The sequence below is a fragment of the Clinocottus analis genome, unplaced genomic scaffold (assembly GCF_023055335.1).
Source record: "Clinocottus analis isolate CAN_PGR_092001 unplaced genomic scaffold, fCliAna1.0.p SCAF_1, whole genome shotgun sequence".
In the NCBI taxonomy this organism is placed as follows: Eukaryota; Metazoa; Chordata; class Actinopteri; order Perciformes; family Cottidae; genus Clinocottus; species Clinocottus analis.
In genome coordinates, this window is record NW_027175820.1 from 6106975 (window position 1) to 6129000 (window position 22026).

Consider the following 22026-nt stretch of genomic DNA (forward strand, 5'->3'; position numbering starts at 1 on the left):
CAAGACTATATGAAGGTGAATCTGCAGATTTAGACTTTAGACAACAAATTTCTTCAGTCATTTCTAAACGTCGAAGTTTTTCTGCAGATATTTGGAAAGATAGTTTTGTTCTTTTCTTTTTCAAGACCACGTTATTATACATTTCAATAAATCTAATCATGCACGACTTATGAGGTAGAGTTGCAACGCTAGAGGGAGCCAACGCCCTCGTTGTTTATTGGCTCTTTCGTGTCACGTCCTCTCAACAGTTTCCTATCTCCTCTTCCATTGGCTGTTACAGACGTCCGTCACCCGTGCGAACTGGGAAAAAAAAGAAAAAAAGATTGGTTTCACACGCAAACTGTCAAGAGTGAACGGAAGCGAGCCGATGGCGGCGACGCAAATCGTCCAGCTTCACTGTGAGTCAATTTAAAGAATATTTCCTCGACACGCGCCGGTAACGTTAATGAGCGCGCGAACGGTTTCGGCTTCAGAACGTGGACAAAATGGCAGATAAAACCTTGTTTACGTTGTAGAACCGGTGTTACGGTTTAACAGGTGACCGTGTTAACTGAAGACTTTCAACACGTAGCTGTCCTCGTGAATGACGCATTTATGTGTCAAACCCTCATACATTGTGTTATAAATCATAAAAAAACAGTGCGGCATTTACAAGGACAGCTACGTGTGGAAAGTCACCAGTTAACACGGTCGCCTGTTAAATCGTAACACCGGCCGGGTAGAAGCTCAGCGAGCTGGCTACTGCATGCGTTTAACGGATGACGTGTTTCCAGGTTCGTTGTTTATATGAATATAAACTGTTATTACTATGAATTGTAAATTAAATATTGGGGTCGACGTTTCTAACACACCGCCATCAGTCATGTTTTTCATCTCCAACGTTAAGTTGCAAGTTTGCACGTAAAATGACACGTTTGTACGTAAAATAGACTGAAACCGTCGCAACCAACCCGTGATGCAGGTTTTACGTGAAAAACGTCTCTGTTGGTGGCTATTTTTAGTTCAGTCTGACCATCGAGCCTTGTGTCCTATTTTCATATTATTTCAGCTATCTCTCTCTCTCTCTCTCTCTCTCTATCTATCTATCTATCTATCTATCTATCTATCTATCTATCTATCTATCTATCTATCTATCTATATATATATATATATATATATATATATATATATATATATATATATGTGTGTAATCAATCTCGAAATTAATATGTTTTTGGGATTGTTTGTCAAGCAAAAGCAGCAAATTTAAGAGGTCACCTGTTTGGAGTGGATGGTTTTTCCATAATCATCTAATTTGATTGATCAAGAAAACTAATTAGCCGATTATTAAAACAAATCATCATCAGCTTTAGTCGTACATGTAAATATGATTATAATAAATATATATTACTATTTAGCTTCAAGGCATTAGTTTCAATACGTGGCCCTACAAGGTGTAAAGTTGTAGGGGTAAAATGCTGAATTCTTCTTGCAAATAATCAAACGGGAAGAAACAGAGTATTGAAATCGTTTGTGTCAGCCGTTAGAAAAAGAGGTTGAGGAGGTTATGTGCATCACGTGGCTGTTTGAATTAATAATTTGGCAAGAAATGACCGCTCGGTGCCCACACCCACTTCACCCACGTCTGTTGAGGTGACAGCCTGGCAATCAAACATATATTTAGAACTTTCCCTCCTTAATAAAGTTAACAAGGCCGTGGCATAAATTCAAGATAAAGGCTGGAGCCGATCCGCTCAGCGCCCTGCAGGAGGTGTCTGAGTCCTGAGTCATCTGGTTCAAGGTGGGTGCAGGGTCAGAGCAGACATTTGTAAATTAAACCGTTTTAAAAACTCATTTGTTCCGACTTCAATCAAAATCCTTAACAATGGTGCTTGAGACTGAAGTCTATGAAATACTTTTTTATAGTGCTTTTATTATGGTATCCTTTTAGCATGTATTTTTATGAGGTGTATGTATGTGTTTGTTATGGGACGTGTGCAATACTGCAATTGTTGTTTGGCTGGGGATATATTGTGTGTTTTTATGTAACTTAAGGCATTTGTGACGCACCGCAGAGAGTCCAAGACAAATTTCCCTGAAGTGGGACAATGAAGTTTATTGTATTGTATGTAAAAAGGGTCCGTTTCTGAATATAAAGTGGTGCAATAAAGTTCCAGAACCTCAGGTGATGATTATTAATATCTATGAGATGAAGTTACCAGACGTGAGTGTTTCTGCAACTTGCTGCTCATCAGTTCATTTCCATCTTCAATGTATTGTCAGATCAGTTTTTATGAAACCTCGTCACCTGAACCTCCAAAAGTCCCATAAAGTCTAAAGAGGATGTGACGTCAGGGTCCTCGTCACCCTGAGTCAGGAGATGTAATGGAAGAGATTAACTGTTACGCTCCAGCTCTGAAACACTAATCCACTTCGGCACGGAGAGAGTTTATTTTAAATCAACTCTGACAAAATGGGGCCGAGAATAAATGTCAAGGCTCCAGGCAACAGTGAAACGTTTGTAATGTAATGCGCAGCAGCCACAGGGTCCTGTTGTCTTATTTACATTGCCTTGAATGGGCGTGACACTTTGGTAATAACTGTGTTGGAACAGTCTTCACAAATACATTTGTTGAATAAAACCATCTTCTTTCATCCGTTCATTAGGCGGAGTATGGCGGTGGGCTTCAACTCTTCTTCAGGTTCTTCGAAAGTTATGTTTCTTTCATGTAATTGGGTTGTTTTTCTCGCCGGCAACCTACTCCAGTCCATCTGCAAATCATTGTCTTGATTGATATCCAAAAAATAGTTTTAAAAAAGTGGCCCAAATTTCTAAAATTTCCAGAGTTAAATAGCTATTTTTTGTCAGACCAACAGACAATTTGCTATCATACAATAGACAATAAACTTTTTGATATGTTTCACCTAATTACTGAAATAGATATCCTCTTCTTATTGACTCATGGACTGTTACATTTTTGCTTTCCTCTTATTTGTGAGTCCCGGGAGGATCAGCTGCGTTTGAGGTCACAGCGACCTTCCACAGACCCAGTGGAGGGAACGTGGTCTTCTTTGTTTCCTCAACTTGAGACCCTGAAGGCTTTGAACAGGAATGTGATTGTTTATCTAATAACAGGGTTTTCCACTGCAAACAGTCGCTCTCTTCCCGTGAACTAGTGTGTCCTCGGTGGCGGAGCGGTTCTGTCATTGTGACGGGTGTCTTGTGGTGTAGTGAGTAGCTGCGGTTTGTCTGTAGCAGGACGCGCGGTGGACCGGCTCATGTTAAGTGATGCCGGAGCCAATGGCTGTTTGTGCAGCAGCAGACTGCAGCATCCTGGAGGTGATTAGTAACAAACACACGCACATTCCTGCTCAGGAGGCATTGGATGTGCACCGCCACACATGGTATTACTGGTTTTAGGTCACCTACACGGAATATTGAGACCTTCAACTTGTTTTATTAGATTTGATTTGTTTGTTTGTTTTTTTATGCTTAAATCTTTTGGTATACGAAGACGTTATACAACATATGCAGTAAAAAAAAAGAAAATCATTGCATGACATTTATGAAAAGGTGCGTGTGTGTGTGTGTATGTTTGTGTGTGTGTGAGTGTGTGTGTGTAGATTGAAATGTGTCCCATATCACTACCTAACCTCATTTGAGACACACACACACATACATACATACATACATACATACATACATACATACATACATACATACATACATACATACATACATACATACATACATACATACATACATACATACATCAATTGCGGGCCGTGGGTTTCAGACGTAGGCCTTTAATGAGTGCCATAAACATGGGCGGACTCGGGGTCCCTGGAGTTATTGAGCGACACACTCAATACATGGCTCATTCATACATGTGTGTTTAGGCCACTAAAGAAGACTTAGAAGGCACTGACGGCTCGCCACTGACATACATACATGAATACATGAATACATACGTATTTATACACATTTTGCTGGATAAGAGATCTCACTCTATATTCTTCAGTTTGTTTTGGTGCCGTCTTACCTCGTGTTCATGTGTCTGTCTGCACTTGTTTTGTTCTCACTTTTCTACTCTATTAGAAAGAATTGCTGAATGTGATTTTTTTTTTTTTTTTTTTTAAAACAGTGAAAGATGATTATTGGTGTTTTCAAAACATATTTCATGGAGAGAATTTGGTCTTTAAATGTAATTCCAAGCTTGGCGGTTGTGAACAGGATCTCCCAGGAAAACCTGGAGGGGAATTTCTTCCCATTTGGCACCAAAGTCCACACACCATAAAACAGGGGATGCTTTATGGTGGGGCTACAAGGTAATTGACAGGTCTCTACCAGACCAGAGTCTGGACCGGGGATTTTGAGCCTGAGCTAACAGCTGTTCATATGTGTCGCTTTATTAAGTTTAGATTTTTTTTCAGGCGAGAATGTAGCCGTTTAGATTCCCACTGTGTTTTCAGTTTATCCCCAAAAACTCCTGCTTGAAAATTAGCTGCAACATTTTAATCAGAGGTGTGACGTCTTGAAACCGGTCAGCTTGTAAAATTGTACTTACCAGTTTATTTAGTCGGCTACACGCAGGACCAACTGACCGTACGCTGTACACGCCCAACTAATGATGCCGAACGTGTCATTTCTGTTGCAGGACGCTCGATCTGGCACACCCATGGAGGACCGGACAGTCGGCAGACAGGTGCTGCTGCGCCCCCAGGTTAAAGACTCTTGAGGAACCCACATGAGATGTGAATATCCTGAGTTAAGAATAACAGCGTCATTACAGAGGACTCACCACCGACGCTATTTCGCGCGTAACCTAGTAGGTACGAGCCCCCTCGTTCTGTCTCCTTTTGCCCCTCTTCCTCACGCACACCGGCTCTGCTCTCCAGCCCCGGCAGAGCGGACCCCACTCCCCTCCCTCCCATCAGCGGCCGGCAGTGGCGGCGTGTTGGTGTACGATGGCGCGGTGGGACGCTGAGGGCTGCTGCTGGGGACTGTGATGTCAGAGCCCAACAGCCCGGGTGAGAGCCGGCGCGGCGCTCCCAGATTCTTCGTGGGCTGCGACGACGATGAGAGCGAGGTCCTGGAGGACAGCATGAGGACGGACATGGAGCTGTATGAGGACGACGAGGACACGGACTCGGTGGGTCATCAACACACATCAGATACTCGACAGTAGAACATGATATGCACTTAAGCAGCATGGTTTCATGCCGAGATCTAGAAATGTGATAAGATTATATAGGTGAATAATAAGACATTTTATAAAGTGTTAGTAAATTTGTACAAAAATTATTTAAATGTAATTTAATCATCCATTTATTTATACATATAATGATTTAGATATGCACTTTATAAACATGTTTTTATACTGCAATTCATGATTAATTCAGTACTAAGTAAATTCTGTTCTCATCTAAGGTTAGGACTATCTATGCTTTACAATGCATTTATAGTATTGTAAAGTATGAAAACCCAATCACAAAACTCATATTAGTCCAGTTTATTAATTAATCAAGAATGAAACATTTTTAACTGTGTTTAAAAATGAATTGCATAGTGTTCAAGTTGGAACAATGCTTTATAAATTATGAATTTAGTGTGATCCATGCGCTGCAAGTCTTACCAATGTTGGGTTAAACAATAGAACTTTTACATGTTTCAAGATATTCACATTTTTTTTACAACCTCTACTTCCAACCTCTCCTCTCCTCAATGCTCTGTGTTTAATCTGTGGTTCAGTTCACGTTTCACAGAATTATTTCAAACATAGCTTCATAGCAGTGCTGAGGAGTTTAGAATATTATGTTTTTTTACAGAATCTGGTTGATGTTTGCAGTTTATTTGGGGAGAAATTTTAAATGAGACATATGATAAAATGTTTTTGATGAAATATCACAATTTTAAGCTTAGTTTCAGTTGCTTTTAGGAAGCTTTCATCACACATGATGTGTTCGGAAAGATGAAAATCTGACAATTTCATTAATTTTGCAGCTTCTGGCTCTAATAAACATTGTAGTTTAGGTAATTGTTTCAAGAAAACAATTTTTTTTTCTTTTTTCTGGTTCAAAAAAGGGTTTTTATTATCTTTATCTGGGGGAGTTTTTCCTGATCCTATGTGAGGTCCCGGGACAGGTATGTTATGAGTACAGATTGTAAAGCCCTCTGAGGCAAATTTTGAATTTGTGATTTTGGGTTATATATAAATAAAACTGAATTGAATTGAATTGTTCCGGCTCTCAAATGAAATTGGAGATTTTCAATGGCTTTCTCTGTCTTAAAAGAGGAGACACTACAGAAATCTAATTCAGTCTGTCCTTCAGTGTGAGGTTTAATGGGAGATTAATGGGACAAAGCGGCCATTGTCTCTTTTTCTTTTCAGCCAGACGGTTGAAATGTTGTTCTCTCTCTCCCCTGATTCAGCCCCCGGAGCGACAGATCGTGGTGGGGATCTGCTGCATGATGAAGAAGTCCAAGTCCAAGCCGATGACCCAGATCCTGGAGAGGCTGTGCAAGTTTGAGTTCATCACCGTAGTCATCTTCCCAGAGGACGCCATTCTTAACGAGCCCGTGGACAAATGGCCTTTGTGTGACTGCCTGATCTCCTTCCATTCCAAGGGTAACACACACACACACACACACACACACACACACACACACACACACACACACACACACACATCCCATAGTTTTTTTGGTCTCATCTGTCAGCCTCGTTCCTGATTCGCACCAGACCTCACGTCCATCTCCATTTTTGGTGATATCTCAGGAATGTCTTGAGCAAATCCTCTCCAAGTTTGGACATCCATCGGGACCGAAGGATGAACTCAAAAGTCACTGAAAAATACACAAAAACATTGCTGAAAATAAAAAATATGCATGATAATTTCACACACGTGTAATAGGATTAAAGTGTTTGATCTTATTTGACGTTTGACCAGTTGTTGTTTTTTTGGGCCGTGTGATCACATGGGGTCCTCAATATTTACACACTAAACGGAGCATCTTGTCTTGTGACACAACGTCAGCCTCATGTTGAGTCCAACTGAATCATTCTGTCTCTCCGAGTTGAGTTCACAGCGTCTTGAGTGTTTGTTTTTTCCTGACATTGCGCCCCCCATCCTTCCCCCACTTCTTCTGAGCACCAAATATAAACAAGCTTCATTTATTGATTAATGTTTCCGGATGTGAACAGGGTTCCCGCTGGATAAGGCAGTGAGCTACGCCAAACTGAGAAACCCTCTGCTCCTCAACGACCTGAACATGCAATACTTCATACAAGACAGGTACACGCTCGCACTTCTACCTTTTTACAATACTGGTTAACATTGAGACCCACAGTGTGTGTTTTATGTGTTGCTGTATGTGTTTGTTTTAACAGGAGAGAGGTCTATCGCATCCTGCAGGAGGAAGGAATCGATTTACCACGCTATGCTGTGCTGAACCGTGACCCAGATAAACCAGACGGTCAGTCTGCCGGCTCATTACTGATATTCAATAATACACGGGATGCTGCAGGATTGAGTCCTAAAACCTTGAAATCAGTCTACGTTCATGTGTTTTATGAACATGTTTTTGGTTCGATGCCTGAAATCAAAACTGTGTTCAACACAAGCTGAGGAGATTTTAACGTTTAGATCTCTAATTTATGAAAAAGGTCAGTGAACGCCCCTCTGGTAAATCCTAAAGAGTCTAAATGAGACGACTAAGCGTTCTCCTTTTAGCTTAGCACTGGCTCAACGTTAGTTTTGGCTGATTGTATCCTCTCATCAGTAATCATAAAAGAGGAGATTATTATTATTATTATATATTATTAATATTATCGTGAGAATATCTTGCTGAACAAAACGTTTGGCGATCATAAACTGCATTTGCCACAAAGTTTATATACCGCAATAATACAAAACCAATGGAAAAGGTCCCGTTGCCTTTTTGTCGAGGGAACCAGTGTGATGCTAACTTCTAAGGTTCCCTGCAGCTCTCTATTTAAGCCACTTAAAAACAAGATAGCATTAAGATGGCTACAGTGTCTACATTTCCCTCTGTTAGAAAAATTCACTCGAACAAACGGAGTAAAATCATTAAAACAGGAACATTTATTCGTTGCAAGGAAGGGGCAGTCAGCAGTACAAATTGCATATCCAAGACTGCTTGCCAAATGAGCGACGCACTACCTTCTTAAATAGCTTATGGTTATTAATACGCTGAGGCCACAATGACTTCTTCATGGCTTCATCCTACCATTACGTCTTTAGATTGGCCTCAGCATGGTCATATGATAACTAAGGAATTGCACGTTCTTTCAGACAGAGACAGTCTTATTGCTATCAGGAGACATGCCAAGCTTGTGTGTAAGATTAAACAGAGACAGTAAGATGATAAGTCTGAATATAACAAAGAAATAGTAACTGATTAAACGTAAATACGTTTTTCATCCAATACCCTCCCAACTATTTATCATTTCAGTCCAAGTTGAAGTTGCCGCTGATACGAACAATGGTAACTCGCCATCCAAGTTGTGTCGTAATATTTTTGCCATGTTACCCCATTAAATCTTTTCCAACTTGTTTTTTTATGGAACGCTAATTAGCTCGATCACGTTAGCTAATATTTTTGGGTTGTGTTATGGCTTGGTTGGAAAAAAACGTAACGTAATGAAACATGCCATAACCCCCCCAGATAAGGATAAGATGATGTGGTCCGTTTTTCAGAATTAAACTCGTTATTCTGAAAAACGGGAGGACGCTATACATGTAGTGCAGCTCGATGCAGCGCTGAAATGCAGGTGGAGCTGGGCCTGAAGATGGAGGTCAAAACCGAAAGGAGTCAGTACAGCTTCCCACTGACCCAGTATTTCATGAAAATTTATGCAGGGTATGCTGAAAGCAGCCTCTGCTCCAAGGAGATCAATTACAGTAAAAAGGGCATGCCCTCTCTCCACACAAGAAACACTTTGATGGAGACAGCAGTAGATGAGCAACGACCATTGTTTTTGTCAGTGGAGTCGGGTGGTTTTGTAGCGAGTGTCATCTGTGTACATTTCAAGGGATAATGAGAAAGGCTTCTTGACTCACAGAATCCTTTTCTTTGTGTGTCTCAAGAGTGTAACCTGGTAGAAGGAGAGGACCACGTGGAGGTGAACGGAGAGATATTCCAGAAACCTTTCGTCGAGAAGCCTGTCTGCGCCGAGGACCACAATGTCTACATCTATTACCCCACGTCCGCTGGAGGCGGCAGCCAGCGGCTCTTCAGAAAGGTACTTCAGATGGAACATCGGTGGCAAGACAGGATGAAACTTATGTCCTGCAGCACCCTCAAACCTCTCCCGCCAACGTCCGATTACCGTTTTCGTAATGACCGCATTTAACAACCGCTTTTCAGACACTGCCCTGTTAATACTGTAGCTGAAATGTTTCTTTTGCTACTGTCACATTTTACTTCCTGTGGTTTTGATTTTCACTGTTGAATTTCTTTGATAAAAATTGGAAAAACAATGAAATCTTTGTATCCAAGTGCCCACAAGTTTAATTTTGGGGAGGAAAATGGATGTGGTTGTAATATATTTAGGGCTGGGCAAGTTATCGCTTTATTTTTGCGTTAATCTGGGAATCCTTTAATGGCGTTTAATGGCGTTTAGTGGCAGTCTACCTGCAGCCTCCACGTCTAGATTGAAAGTTAATCGCGCATGCGCAAAGCTCCTGACCCCGCGGTCCGATTCACTATGGCAGAGCATCACTTCTGGATCTTTACTCTTCTCTCCAAGAGGAGAACTTTCTTACATCACAAGATGTTCAATGCACTTGTTCAAGCCAACACAGACTGAACTTTTCTCACCGAGGAAGAAAAACTGAACTGAAAAATATAAAAAAGCACTCATTGCTTTTGTATAAAATTAATTAATTGCTGGTCTTTAACATACATCTTTAAGGTAAGCAACAGACTGAACGTGGTTAACTTGTTGTTGCTCCAAAATGCCTGTTATGTTGTTCTGACATTACTTCAAAATAAAAGCCTGCTATACACTAGCTTTTACTTCATTATTGAATTTGGTGCATAATGCCATTAATCGCAATTAATCGCAGAAAAATCATGCGATTAATCAGTTTTTTTTTTCCAACTTTGCCCAGCCCTAAACATATTACAACCTTTATTTGCATCCTCTCCTCCCAAGCCTGTAGCTCAGTCGAAGTTTCACAGATTTCTTTGTCACCTGATTTGGTGTACAGAGGAGCTCAGAATTTAATGTATTTTAACAGAATCTGTTCAGAGTAAAAGGTTTATTTGGGGAAAGATTTAAAATACGACGTGAAAAAAGAAAATGTTATTTATGAAATATCACAATTTTAAGCCGTTTTCTTTTTTAGGTTTTTCTGACTGTGTTTGTCAAACATGATTTGTTCAAAAAATGTTGGAAAGATGAAAATCCACCGATAATGATGTTTTTTACAGCATCCTTATATTCTTAAACACACTAGGCAGTAACCTACACCACCTAATAACTAGTCCTGTACACAAGTCTGTTGCTCTGCCAGAGAAAGCCCACTGTTGTCAAACACGGAGCGGCAGCCTTTAATTCAGATGTTCAAGAGACCGTTCAAAGCTGTACTGAATGGTGTTTCACTCGCCGTTTTATTTGAGTAGATCGGCAGCCGGAGCAGCGTGTACTCACCGGAGACCAGCGTGAGAAAGACAGGTTCTTACATCTACGAGGAGTTCATGCCAACAGACGGCACGGATGTCAAGGTAGAGTGTTGATTATATCAAAGGAAAGAAAGTGAATAGTTAATAGGAAGTGCATATAATATCGAGACTTTGGTTAAAAAAAAAAGAAAAAAAAAGTAGAACGCACAAGCCTGTGGACTTAAGGGAGACGCTAACAACAACTACCAGGGTGCATTTCAGTAAGAGGCATCCAATCAGAGCTTAGAATGAGAGCTTTGTATTATACAAGATAATAATCATCTATCTATCTATCTATACATATATTCATACATACACAAAAATCCTCACACATTTGTAAAGTGTTTTTACCGGTAAACGTTTTTTATTGTTAAAAGAAATGTCTGAAAAGCTCAGATGGAGGTGCATTGTGGCCACTAATCATAGTTTAAACTAAGCTTAAGTGTCATCGTTAAAAGTGTTTAGTGTAACGTTATAATGGGGGAAAACTACTTAACTGCTCTATTTAAATAATGTATTGTCGTGTGACCTCAGGTGTACACTGTTGGGCCCGACTACGCCCACGCCGAGGCTCGGAAGTCCCCTGCTCTGGATGGGAAGGTGGAGAGGGACAGCGAGGGGAAGGAGGTCCGCTACCCAGTCATGCTCTCAGCCATGGAGAAACTGGTGGCCCGGAAGGTCTGCCTCGCATTCAAGGTGAAGAGGAGGAGAAGGGAGGTGGGAGGAGGAGGAGGAGGAGGAGGAAGAGGAGGGAGGAGAGGGGGGGAGAAAAAGGGGGAGGAGGAAAAGGAGGAGGAGGAGGCGGAGGAGCTTTGTGCTGATGAGTTTGTGTCCTCTCTCTGCAGCAAACTGTGTGCGGCTTTGATCTCCTGCGAGCTAACGGACACTCATACGTGTGTGACGTCAACGGTTTCAGTTTCGTGAAGAACTCAATGAAGTACTATGACGACTGTGCCAAGATCCTTGGGTACCACATCTATTTTGTTGTTGTAATTATCGGGAGGGGAACTCATTGCTTGCTTTGGTTCATTCTCTCACTGAGCTTGTGTCTCCTCATTGGCTCCTCAGGAACATTGTGATGCGCGAGCTGGCTCCTCAGTTTCAGATCCCTTGGTCCATCCCGACGGAGGCGGAAGACATACCCATTGTTCCCACAACTTCAGGGACCATGTGAGTCAGAACAGTTTGTTGTTTACGGATGTTTAGTTGGCTTCAAATCAAGTTGATGGGGGGGCCCCTAATGGGACAGTTTTATTTGTTTGAGGTTGTGTACATTCACTTATTGTGTACGCTGTTGAACTATCATGGAGACATGAACCAATGGATGCCGCCCGAGCCTAATCTTTCCATTGCTAATGGTTGTTTGCTGCTATATAATAAATATGAATTAACTTCTTCAGGATGGAGCTGCGGTGTGTTATTGCTGTCATCCGACACGGAGACAGAACGCCAAAACAGAAGATGAAGATGGAAGTTCGCAACCCCATGTAGGTTATCTCTGTTTTGATTTGTTTTACTGCAGGCTGATGTATGAACATGTTTGCCTAATCTGTCTTTGGTTCATCCAGGTTCTTTGATCTATTTGAAAAATATGGAGGATATAAAACTGGGAAATTAAAGCTAAAGAAGCCCAAACAACTGCAGGTAATGAAAAGCTAGACAAAGGCACGTATTGGCCAACTCGCACATCCCCCCAGTCTGTCAGTGGTGAACTGTGTGTGTGATTAATCTCTCACAGCTTGTTTCTCTGAACTCTCAACAGGAGGTGCTGGACATCACGCGGCAGCTGCTGGCAGAACTCGGGCAGCACAACGACTGTGAGATCGAGGAGAAGAAGTCCAAACTGGAGCAGCTGAAGACTGTCCTGGAAATGTCAGTGAAGTGAACTGGGTCACTCTTTCAACCACTCGTTATTTGTTTTACAACAATTACATTTTTGTTAAATCAATATTGGTTTTGTAGTGAAACTGTGCAAGAAATCCAATGTATGGTAAGTACACTGTACAGCTTCGATTGTAATGGCACAACTTTGGTCACGTGTTCTTCAAAACACAAGGTTCAGTTTAGCGTCATCGTCCCATGAGAGAAAAGAAGCTTCACAAACTCATCGACTATGAAACATAACGATGCAGATGAGACAATACAAGATCAATCTCATTGTACTTCCTACAGACGATGTTGTCATGACCACCTCAATTTAGACCCAGACCAGTGCACACAGAATGAAATGTGGAATATTCAAACCACTGACTCATCTTTCACATTACAAAAGTGATCTTCAGTACTACAACTCCCTGAAACACCGGCCCTGATGGCAAGAAGCCATAAGCTAAATACCATAAGCAAAATGATTTATTAATTTACTTGCATGTACCTGCACATCTCGGCCCCGTTTCTACAGCAGTAGACATTGTTAGTCTTCTAATCCTCGTTAGTAACGGCAAGTCTCCTTTTTAAAAAATCAATAAATAAAAAAAGCATCCAATCATGTATATCCATAAACAGCTTTTGTTTTTTTACTAATTTCTGATTTGTTTTGTTTCCATAAAAAGGTACGGCCATTTCTCTGGGATCAACAGAAAAGTGCAACTAACTTACCTGCCCCATGGGCAGCCCAAAACCTCAAGTGAGGAAGAAGGTAAGAAGATATTAAGGCACTTTTTTTTCTTTTTTTAAAAGTCCGAGCCAGCCGAAAATTAAGTTAAAGTTTTTGGGGCTGTGTGTTGTCAGACACGCGTAAGGAGGGTCCGTCTCTGCTGCTGGTGCTGAAGTGGGGAGGAGAGCTGACTCCTGCTGGCAGAGTTCAGGCCGAGGAGCTGGGCCGAGCCTTCCGCTGCATGTACCCCGGGGGTCAAGGTGAGACACCAAGAAGGTGCACCAAGTATTGCATCACTACATTGTAATTATTTAATTCTACTGGCAAAATGTTACTCGCACAAAAGGGTAGAGCTCCTCCTCTTTTTAAGTGTTTAAGTGTGATAACTGTTTCATACAAGTCTCTAGAGGTGCAGGACTTTTGTATTGCAGTTAAATGAGACTTAAATGTCTGCTTGTTGCACACAAACAAACTGCAGCAAGCTTTAATTCACTCCTTAAATCAGCAAGGTCCTCATCTGTTTCCTCTAATCTTGTTGTTGGTTCTGTGTGTTTTCCTTTTCTTTTCTAGGAGACTATGCTGGATTTCCGGGCTGTGGGTTGCTACGGTTACACAGCACCTACAGACACGACCTGAAGATCTACGCGTCTGACGAGGGTCGGGTGCAGATGACGGCCGCTGCTTTCGCAAAGGTACGCCGTATTCTGGGAGCTCTGAACCAGACGGACGCATCTGCACACTCAAAGAGACGTTATAAGCGGCGACTTATTTTAAATAGTGACACAGGAGGTTAATATTTATGTTTCCAATAAATGACAACAGCTGTGGGAGAATTAAAAGAAAACAAGAGTTTGTTTTAAACCAGCTGGAGTCATCAACTCTTTTAAATAGAGGGGAAACGGTGCCACTTTCAGACTCTCACGTGGCATGAAAATATAAGAAAAGTCCAAAAAATATATTTTACCCAGTTAATAGCCTCAAGCTCAAGGAGCGCCACCTCTTACGAGTTTGTTATGTTAGTCTTTTAGAGACAAAAGGGGACAGTTAAGGGAAACCATCAAATTAAACTAAAGTGTGTTTATGCAGCAGAGAAATGACAAGGTCAACAAGGTTAGCCCTGTCACAAAGATGTCACACTTTTCTGGTCCTTTAGTCCCAGTGCAGCAGCTCAAGCCAGCTGTCAAACTGTGATATCAGAGTATTGGCCACACTGATAAAGATTTCCCTCCTGTGTGTGTCTGTGTGTGTGTGTGTAGGGTTTGCTGGCTCTGGAGGGCGAGTTGACACCCATCCTGGTGCAGATGGTGAAGAGCGCCAACATGAACGGGCTGCTGGACAACGACAGCGACTCGCTGAGCAGCTGTCAGCACCGAGTTAAGGCCCGATTGCACGAGATTCTGCAAAAGGACCGCGACTTCAATGACGAGGACTTCGACAGGGTGATGAGAGGACTTTTGTTGATCACTCTCTCCCTTCCTCTCACTCTCTCTACCTCCCTAAGCTTTGAGTCTGCTCTGTGAGGCCCTGAGAAGGGGAGCAAGAAAACAAACAATTAAAACAAATACACAAACGTGACAGAGATAAATAATATCACAGAGCAAGAAGAGGCAGAGAACCCTCTACCTAAATAATGTTACAAATTCACAATATTATAGGGAACACAAAATTAATCTACAAATGTGAATATTGATGACGAAGACGTAGTTTCTGAATCAGCTACAAATACAGTTGGTCTGGAGTAGACGCATTACCTACAAATTCATGTGAATTTCACATTCAATGTTTCCCACAGTAATGGTCAGACTGAGGTGATGATGATGTTGATGTGTCCAGACGGGCTTCGTAATTATCTGGCATCACATCTCCTTTGATCACTCAGAGGATTAGACACTTGTTATGATGAAAGCAGAAAGGATTGACTGTCTTAAAATAACTGTTTGCAGATTAATAATCTAATTCTCTGTTTAATCCAGTGAGGACAGTTTAGCAGCCGTTGTTCTTATGAGGTCTTTGCACTGTGAAAGCAGTCAGTATTCTTTTTTTTTTTCAATCTGAATTGGCTTTTTAATGACGTTTTTTTGCGTGTGTGTAACAGCTGGCCCCAACCTGCAGCGCCTCTTTGGTGAATTCAATGAAGATAGTCCAGAATCCGGTGGCCACATGTGACGAGGTCTACGCCCTCATTCAGAGCCTCACCTCCCAGATCCGCAAGAGGATGGAGGACCCCAAGTCAGCTGGTAAGTTGGCCTGTGAACCATCACATGGTTTTAGGCTTTTCTCACGTATGGCAACTGGCTAGTGGTTTACTATTATAAGACTATATTACTATTGTGTGCCAAGGTGTGCACCTTGGCGCAAGGAGAGGTTGTTGCCGGCGCAGCTGTGCTGCAAGGTCATGTCTGCACTGTGCAGGGTCAGTGTCGCAGTTTTTGTTGGATAGATTTCGACATTATTCATAGTTGTTGACGCAACGAGTTGGGTTCTCCCCTTGCTGTGCAGGCCCCCGTCGGGCGCATTTCCTCCACTGTGGTGCGCTGCGACCGGCTCGAGATCGGCTTGGAAAGGCTCGGGCCAAAGGTGGCACGCCGGCTCCGGCCGTAGTTTAGAGTGCTCGTGCCCGGACCTTGCCGCTTCCCGTGGCCGTGGATTATGGCCTTGCTGTGACTTCTCTCACCGTCAAGGAGGGACACAGCCCCCTGAGACGCTAGCTTCACTGACCAATCACAGCGCATGTTAATGGTCACGCAGGCGCTGTGACCAATCACACGTCTCGGGTCTTGAGAAGGCCCTTACATGTATTTTAACCAGGCTAATCTTACATAGATGAAGATAAGTAAAATGTGATTGGTCACAATGTGCTAAGCGGACCTGCTTTCCAGTTTCCATCGCGCATGTCTCACAAGCAGGGTGAGATTCAGAATAATTCGTTAGTTTGCGAGTGCTAGTTGGCTCGCAAGCTAACAGGGAGCTTTGCAGACTTGCTTTCCAGATTCCATTGCGCATGAGATGCGCTTGCCAGTAGGTCAAAAACTGTGTTAGAGAGTTCTGCAGGTACAGCTTCTTCTTTTGCACTTCAATAAATTGCTTTTCTACAATTAAGCAACCGTCTTATACATATACTTACTTACATACATTATGTATACACGTTCATACTTATACATACTAATGCATACAGCGCCACCTAACGTACAGGAGTGTGCGTGCACTGTGCAGGGAACACAGCGCCTGTATATACACAGGGACTAAACGATGACGGCCAGGCTGCTAGCCGTCACTGTTTAACCGGCGGAGAGAGAGAAAAGAGAAATAAAAGAGAGACATACAGAGAGACAGAGGTGAGATCTGATTGGATAAAGAGCGTTAAAGCAGCAAGTTCGCTGGCCTGAACTGCCAGCAGACAGCAAACCATGAGGAACAAAGCTGCTCACTGAGAATATAAGCTAATAGGAAAAATATATACAATAAAATATTATAATACATATAGTGTATTTGTGAAAAAAATACATTATAAAATATATATAATTTTTAATTAAAAATAATAATAAAATAGCTATAACTTTGTGATTATGTTTAGGCCAGCAGAGAAGACCTTGCTGGGGCTGACGGCCCTGACAGCCCGCCACTGACATAAGAATGAGTGGTTTGTCCCTCACAGGGACCCTTACTACTGAACGGTACCTGTTCAAAAAAAAAGGAAAAAATATTCATAAACTACATATATATGTTTGTTAACTTGCTGTTGCTCCAAAGTGCCTGTTATATTGTTCTGATAACATTAATAAAAGCATGCAATACACTAGTTTTTACTTCATTATTGAATTTAGTGCATAATGAAAAATCATGCGATTAATCAGTTAATTTTTTTCAACTTTGCCATATATATATATATATATATATATACATATATATATATATATATATGTGTATATATATATATATATATGTATATATGTATATATATATATATATATGTATGTATGTACACATATATATGTATGTATGTATATATATATATATATATATATGTATGTATGTACACATATATATGTATGTATGTATATATATATATATATATATATGTATGTATGTACACATATATATATATATATATATATGTATGTATGTACACATTTTTGTCTAAATCGAGTTTGCTTTATCAGTATGACATACAAGACAAAGCAAAAAGAGCCTTCATTTTAAGTTTAAGTAAGGAAATCCACGTTTAAAAAAGGGGTGTTCAATAAATGAACGATGCTTCCAAAGTCAATAAATAATAGTGTGAATTTATCTTGATCAGTTTACGTTAACGATCCCCTCTCTCCCACCAGACCTGCAGCTGTACCACAGCGAGACGCTGGAGCTGATGCTGCAGCGCTGGTCCAAACTGGAGAGAGACTTCCGCATGAAGAATGGCCGCTACGACATCAGCAAAATACCGGACATCTACGACTGCGTGAAGTACGACGTAATCCACAACGCCACTCTGGGCCTGGAAGACACGCTGGAGCTGTTCAGGCTGTCCCGAGCGCTGGCTGACATTGTCATCCCTCAGGTGAGAAGGGAGAGAGGGAGGGAGGGAGGGAGGGAAGGAGGGCGGGAAGGAGGGAGGGAGGGGGAGAGGGAGGACAAGACAAGCTGGAGCTGTTCTGGCTGTCCCAAGGGAGTTAGGAAGGAGGGAGGAAAAAGGCTGACATCACCATCGAGGAGGAGAGTTCAGCGAGAGAAGAGACTGTTGTTACATCTGATCTACTGCAAATGCAAAATTTTAAGGACAGTTGCTAGCCCAGTGGCTGATTCATAGACTCACTTTAATTCTTTAAGACTTTTTAGGACCCGAGCACTGGCGTAGTCAGTGGAGGATAGCTTTAATTTATATTTTTATATATATATATATATTAGTGCTGTCAAACGATTAATCGCATTTATGTCATAGTTAATTCACGATTAATTGCAATTAATCTCAATTTTCTTTTTCTTCATTTTAATGCTCTTATCAATTTCTATGTTTTTCTGATGTGTTTTGATGCTTTGGCAATATTGTTGTTGCAACGCTTATGCCAATAAAGCTAATTGAATAGCTAAAGAGAGAGCGAGAGCGAGGTGAACATAGCAGTCAGGCTTCGTAGGTCCTGTCGTTGGATGTGATGTGTATTATATCAGCTAGACACTCGTCCTCCAAGACGCTAACAAGCTACACGCAGTAGCATCCATTTAGCTATGGCTGCAACACGTTTGTTCTTCGTTGTCGTGTCCATGTGTTTCTGTCCCAAGTCATCCATTCTTGTCTGGCTATGACGATGGGGCGCAGAGTTAGCATCAGCTGTGTGCTTGGCCATCAAGTGGTATTTCAGACTGGATAGCTACGATGATAGCATAGTTCACAATGACAAACGGCTCATACCACTTTGGTCTTGTCAAGGGAACCACGTCTTATTATTTATTTTGCCGTATCGCGCTCACCATTCATTCATTTCAAACCGTAACGTTAGCCTGCTTCCAAGCCCAAACGACGTGCGTATTGTTTTGCTGATGCTTATTTAACCTTGCCGGTTTTGAGACTTTAAAACCAGGAATTGCCTGAAACGTTACAAGAGCTTTTACCACTTTAGCGGTTGTGCAGTATTGTAAGCATATTTTCCTTCTCTTTGTCTCAAGGAATATGGCATCAATAGAGTGGAGAAGCTGGACATAGCATACGCCCACTGCCTCCCACTGGTCAGAAAGATCCAGCTGGACCTGCAGAGGACCCACGAGGACGAGTCTGTCAACAAGCTGCACCCTCTGTGAGTCGCCGACAGGCCATTTAAACCCAATGCCTTTTGAAGCTGCCGGTACAGTGGTGTAATCTTCCGCTTCTCCTTCCTCTTCAGGTACTCTCGGGGAGTGATGTCACCGGGGCGCCACGTTAGGACACGCTTATATTTCACCAGTGAGAGTCACGTCCACTCCCTGCTCAGCATTTTCCGCTACGGAGGCCTGCTTGACGTAAGAGGCCGAACATCAGTCCTACAGAACTGCATGTTTCCTCAGACACGAGTAAAAGTTGGAACTTTTGTGTGTGACAGGAGGAGAAGGACCAGCAGTGGAAGCGTGCCATGGATTACCTCAGTGCCGTTTCTGAACTCAACTACATGACTCAGATTGTTATCATGCTGTATGAGGACAACAATAAGGTATTTGTTTATGGCCTCCACAACTCTGTTTAATCCTGGAAACTTTTTTTTGTAGAGCAGGTGGAGCTGGACATGTGTGAATTTTTTCAAGTCAATCGGACAATCTGGGCGAGGGGCGTCACCGGTCTAACTTCTAGGGGGAGCTAAAGAGCCATGCAAATTTGACGCCTATTTCATGAGTCTATTTTCACCAGTCCTGACAAGCGTTCAAAATTAGGTCAGTTTTGGAGTATGACAAGTCCCCCAAAAAGCAGTCCAATGTTCTAAAATAAGGATCAGCGGAATAATAATATCCCTTACAGTTTCAATCGGGTCCTCCGGACTGACAACGTCAGTCGCTCAGACCCTAATTAAAATAATTTGAAAGAAATTAATGTATTTCTTTTTTTTTTTTTAATATGTTTATCCCTAACGTCTCCGTTGATCCCCTACAGGACATCACCTCCGAGGAGCGCTTCCACGTGGAGCTTCACTTCAGCCCCGGAGTAAAAGGCGTCGAGGAGGAGGAGAACGCGCCGACTGGCTTTGGCTTCAGGCCCGCTTCTGCAGAGGTAGCCCGGCAGGTAGAATTCCATCCAAGAGGGTTTTCTCCCTGTGTTTTTGTCCCGCCAACAGCAGCATACGTATTCCCTCTCCCTCCTCGTACAGAACGGACAGAAACAGACTGACCCCGGCAGCATGGAAGACCTCTCGCGAGACGAGACCGACCGCGCCGTGCCGCTCTCTGAGCCGATCACCATCCAGAGGAGGTCCCCACTCATACGCAACCACAAGACCGGATCGATGGAGGTGATGCAGACTGACACACCTGGTCATAGGAAGAAGCACCAGAATTTAGGGCTTTAAATGCTGCGCAGCTTTTTCTTCTTTCTGTTTAAACCAGGCGGCAACCTCTGGTTCTGTCGAGTGAAGCCGATACAAAAGTCTCTTAAAGCTGAGAACCGATACATACGGTACCTTTCGATACTAAATAATCAAAACACGGACGATGCCTATTTTTTTGAGATACCGTAAGTACCTGCGCCTCTACTGGAACTGATAGGGGCAGTATACGCTTCAGTGTTCCAGTCGACGTTTGCGTTCAGAAAACAAAGATGCAACTGCAGCTGCAGCAATCGTCCCATCGTGACTTGTTGACAAGAAAAGGTAGCGTAATTTACTTTAACGAGGGCTTTTACATCACTCCGCGAGCAAAACCTCCGAGCAAAACCTGCTTGTTCTCGAAGCTTTAATCTGCATTCGCGTGTCTGTTGCCTGCACGCTCTCTCTCGCTTCCGCCACTAGATCAACAGACAAAAAGCTACGCTGCACGCCGTGCTAGCTTACTTAAGTACCTCGCTAACGGAAACGCTGCGTGCTGAGGAACTTCACGCGGAGCCTAAGGAGCTGGCGTGGCTTGTACACAGTGGAGGTGGTGAACATTAGTGGAACTTGAGCAACAGCTATCTCTGGAAAATCGGTGCACCCCGAAAGAAGTGCACACCAAAAGAAACTGTTGACATTAGCTTCTCAAGAGAAAACACATCGTTTTGAAGCAAATCAGACGGTTTTGTGCACTGACTGAGCTAGCAGAACGGCACATTGCTATGGAAGATTTATTTTTGACAGTAAGTGGGCGGACATAATCACCATCAGTTCTGGACATGCGCAACTCTCAACAGAGATAAAAATCAGGGGGGAGGACTCACTCATTAGTTAATTCTAAATCTGGAAAGTAAACTAAAACTTTCAGTGAAGTGTGGTGCAACAAACGTGTCGGGTGTTTTTCAAATATTATAATAAAGAAGTTAATGTTTTAAGTTCAAGTACATGAATATTTTTTTTTTATCGTGGTATTGAAATTAGTATCGAGAATCGTGTTATTTTACTTGTATTGGCACCGACTACTGAATTTTTGGTATCGTGACATCCCTACCAGGGGGCGACTCCTCTGGTTGTATAGAAGTCTATGTTTCATGTCTTAAAGCTGCATTCTCTATATGTCTATATAAATTACTTTACTTCTCTCTTGATGCATTCCTTCAGTAAACATTGTAAACATAAGTTCTCAATCTCTAGTTTCAAGTCTTCTTCAATAGAGCATGATGTTAATTTAGTAAATTATGCTCATTTACAGTCAAAAAGACCATGTAGCAGGGTTTACTTCATGCTCCTCGGTCCAGAGATGGTCACTTCTGTTCATTGGTTGCATACATAACTGTTCCAGTAGTGCTGTTACAATGAATCGATAAAAAATCAATGATTAAAAAAGTTTTTTTAAAAACATTATTCCGTCTCTCCTCGCTCATCTGTATTAAGATGCTGTGTAAAAGTAATTTAAATGACGGTAAAGACGAACAAGAATCTTGTTTTTTTGAAATAATTTCATTGTGGACTTGAAGAGTTTTCTAAGTGAAAACACTCACAAGCATCAAATCAAGTATTTGTTTACTTATATAGTTGGAGCTTCTTCTTCTGTTGTTTTGCCCTGCTCCCTTGTCCTATTCTGCTGGCTAGTAGAGAGCTAGTAGAGACTTGTACATGATATCAAATACAGTGAAGCTGCCTTGTTACAGCTGACTGAGTGGTGTCTGTGTGTGTTCTCCACC

The 22026-nt window shown here is 42.0% G+C and overlaps 1 protein-coding gene across 10 annotated transcripts in view; it reads left to right on the forward strand.

The window, feature by feature from the left end:
* The first annotated feature begins 262 nt into the window (after positions 1 to 262).
* ppip5k1a (diphosphoinositol pentakisphosphate kinase 1a) overlaps positions 263 to 22026 on the forward strand; it is a 38703-nt gene continuing 16939 nt past the window's right edge. For 5 of the 10 annotated variants that reach the window (XM_068578027.1, XM_068577985.1, XM_068577968.1 and 2 more), the window contains exons 1-24: positions 263 to 398; positions 4638 to 5132; positions 6413 to 6608; positions 7185 to 7275; positions 7371 to 7456; positions 9091 to 9245; positions 10631 to 10732; positions 11204 to 11365; positions 11515 to 11636; positions 11738 to 11839; positions 12070 to 12156; positions 12238 to 12313; positions 12432 to 12541; positions 13222 to 13307; positions 13400 to 13525; positions 13836 to 13957; positions 14522 to 14704; positions 15361 to 15502; positions 17594 to 17817; positions 18921 to 19048; positions 19136 to 19250; positions 19331 to 19438; positions 19873 to 19989; positions 20087 to 20227. In XM_068578027.1, the coding sequence (XP_068434128.1) occupies positions 4989 to 5132; positions 6413 to 6608; positions 7185 to 7275; positions 7371 to 7456; positions 9091 to 9245; positions 10631 to 10732; positions 11204 to 11365; positions 11515 to 11636; positions 11738 to 11839; positions 12070 to 12156; positions 12238 to 12313; positions 12432 to 12541; positions 13222 to 13307; positions 13400 to 13525; positions 13836 to 13957; positions 14522 to 14704; positions 15361 to 15502; positions 17594 to 17817; positions 18921 to 19048; positions 19136 to 19250; positions 19331 to 19438; positions 19873 to 19989; positions 20087 to 20227 (2925 nt within the window). In that variant the 5' untranslated portion in view covers positions 263 to 398; positions 4638 to 4988. Of the gene's footprint in view, positions 399 to 4637; positions 5133 to 6412; positions 6609 to 7184; positions 7276 to 7370; positions 7457 to 9090; positions 9246 to 10630; positions 10733 to 11203; positions 11366 to 11514; positions 11637 to 11737; positions 11840 to 12069; positions 12157 to 12237; positions 12314 to 12431; positions 12542 to 13221; positions 13308 to 13399; positions 13526 to 13835; positions 13958 to 14521; positions 14705 to 15360; positions 15503 to 17593; positions 17818 to 18920; positions 19049 to 19135; positions 19251 to 19330; positions 19439 to 19872; positions 20002 to 20086; positions 20228 to 22026 lie in introns of all 10 variants that reach the window. The other 5 variants (XM_068577976.1, XM_068577950.1, XM_068577993.1 and 2 more) reach the window with 2 other exon arrangements.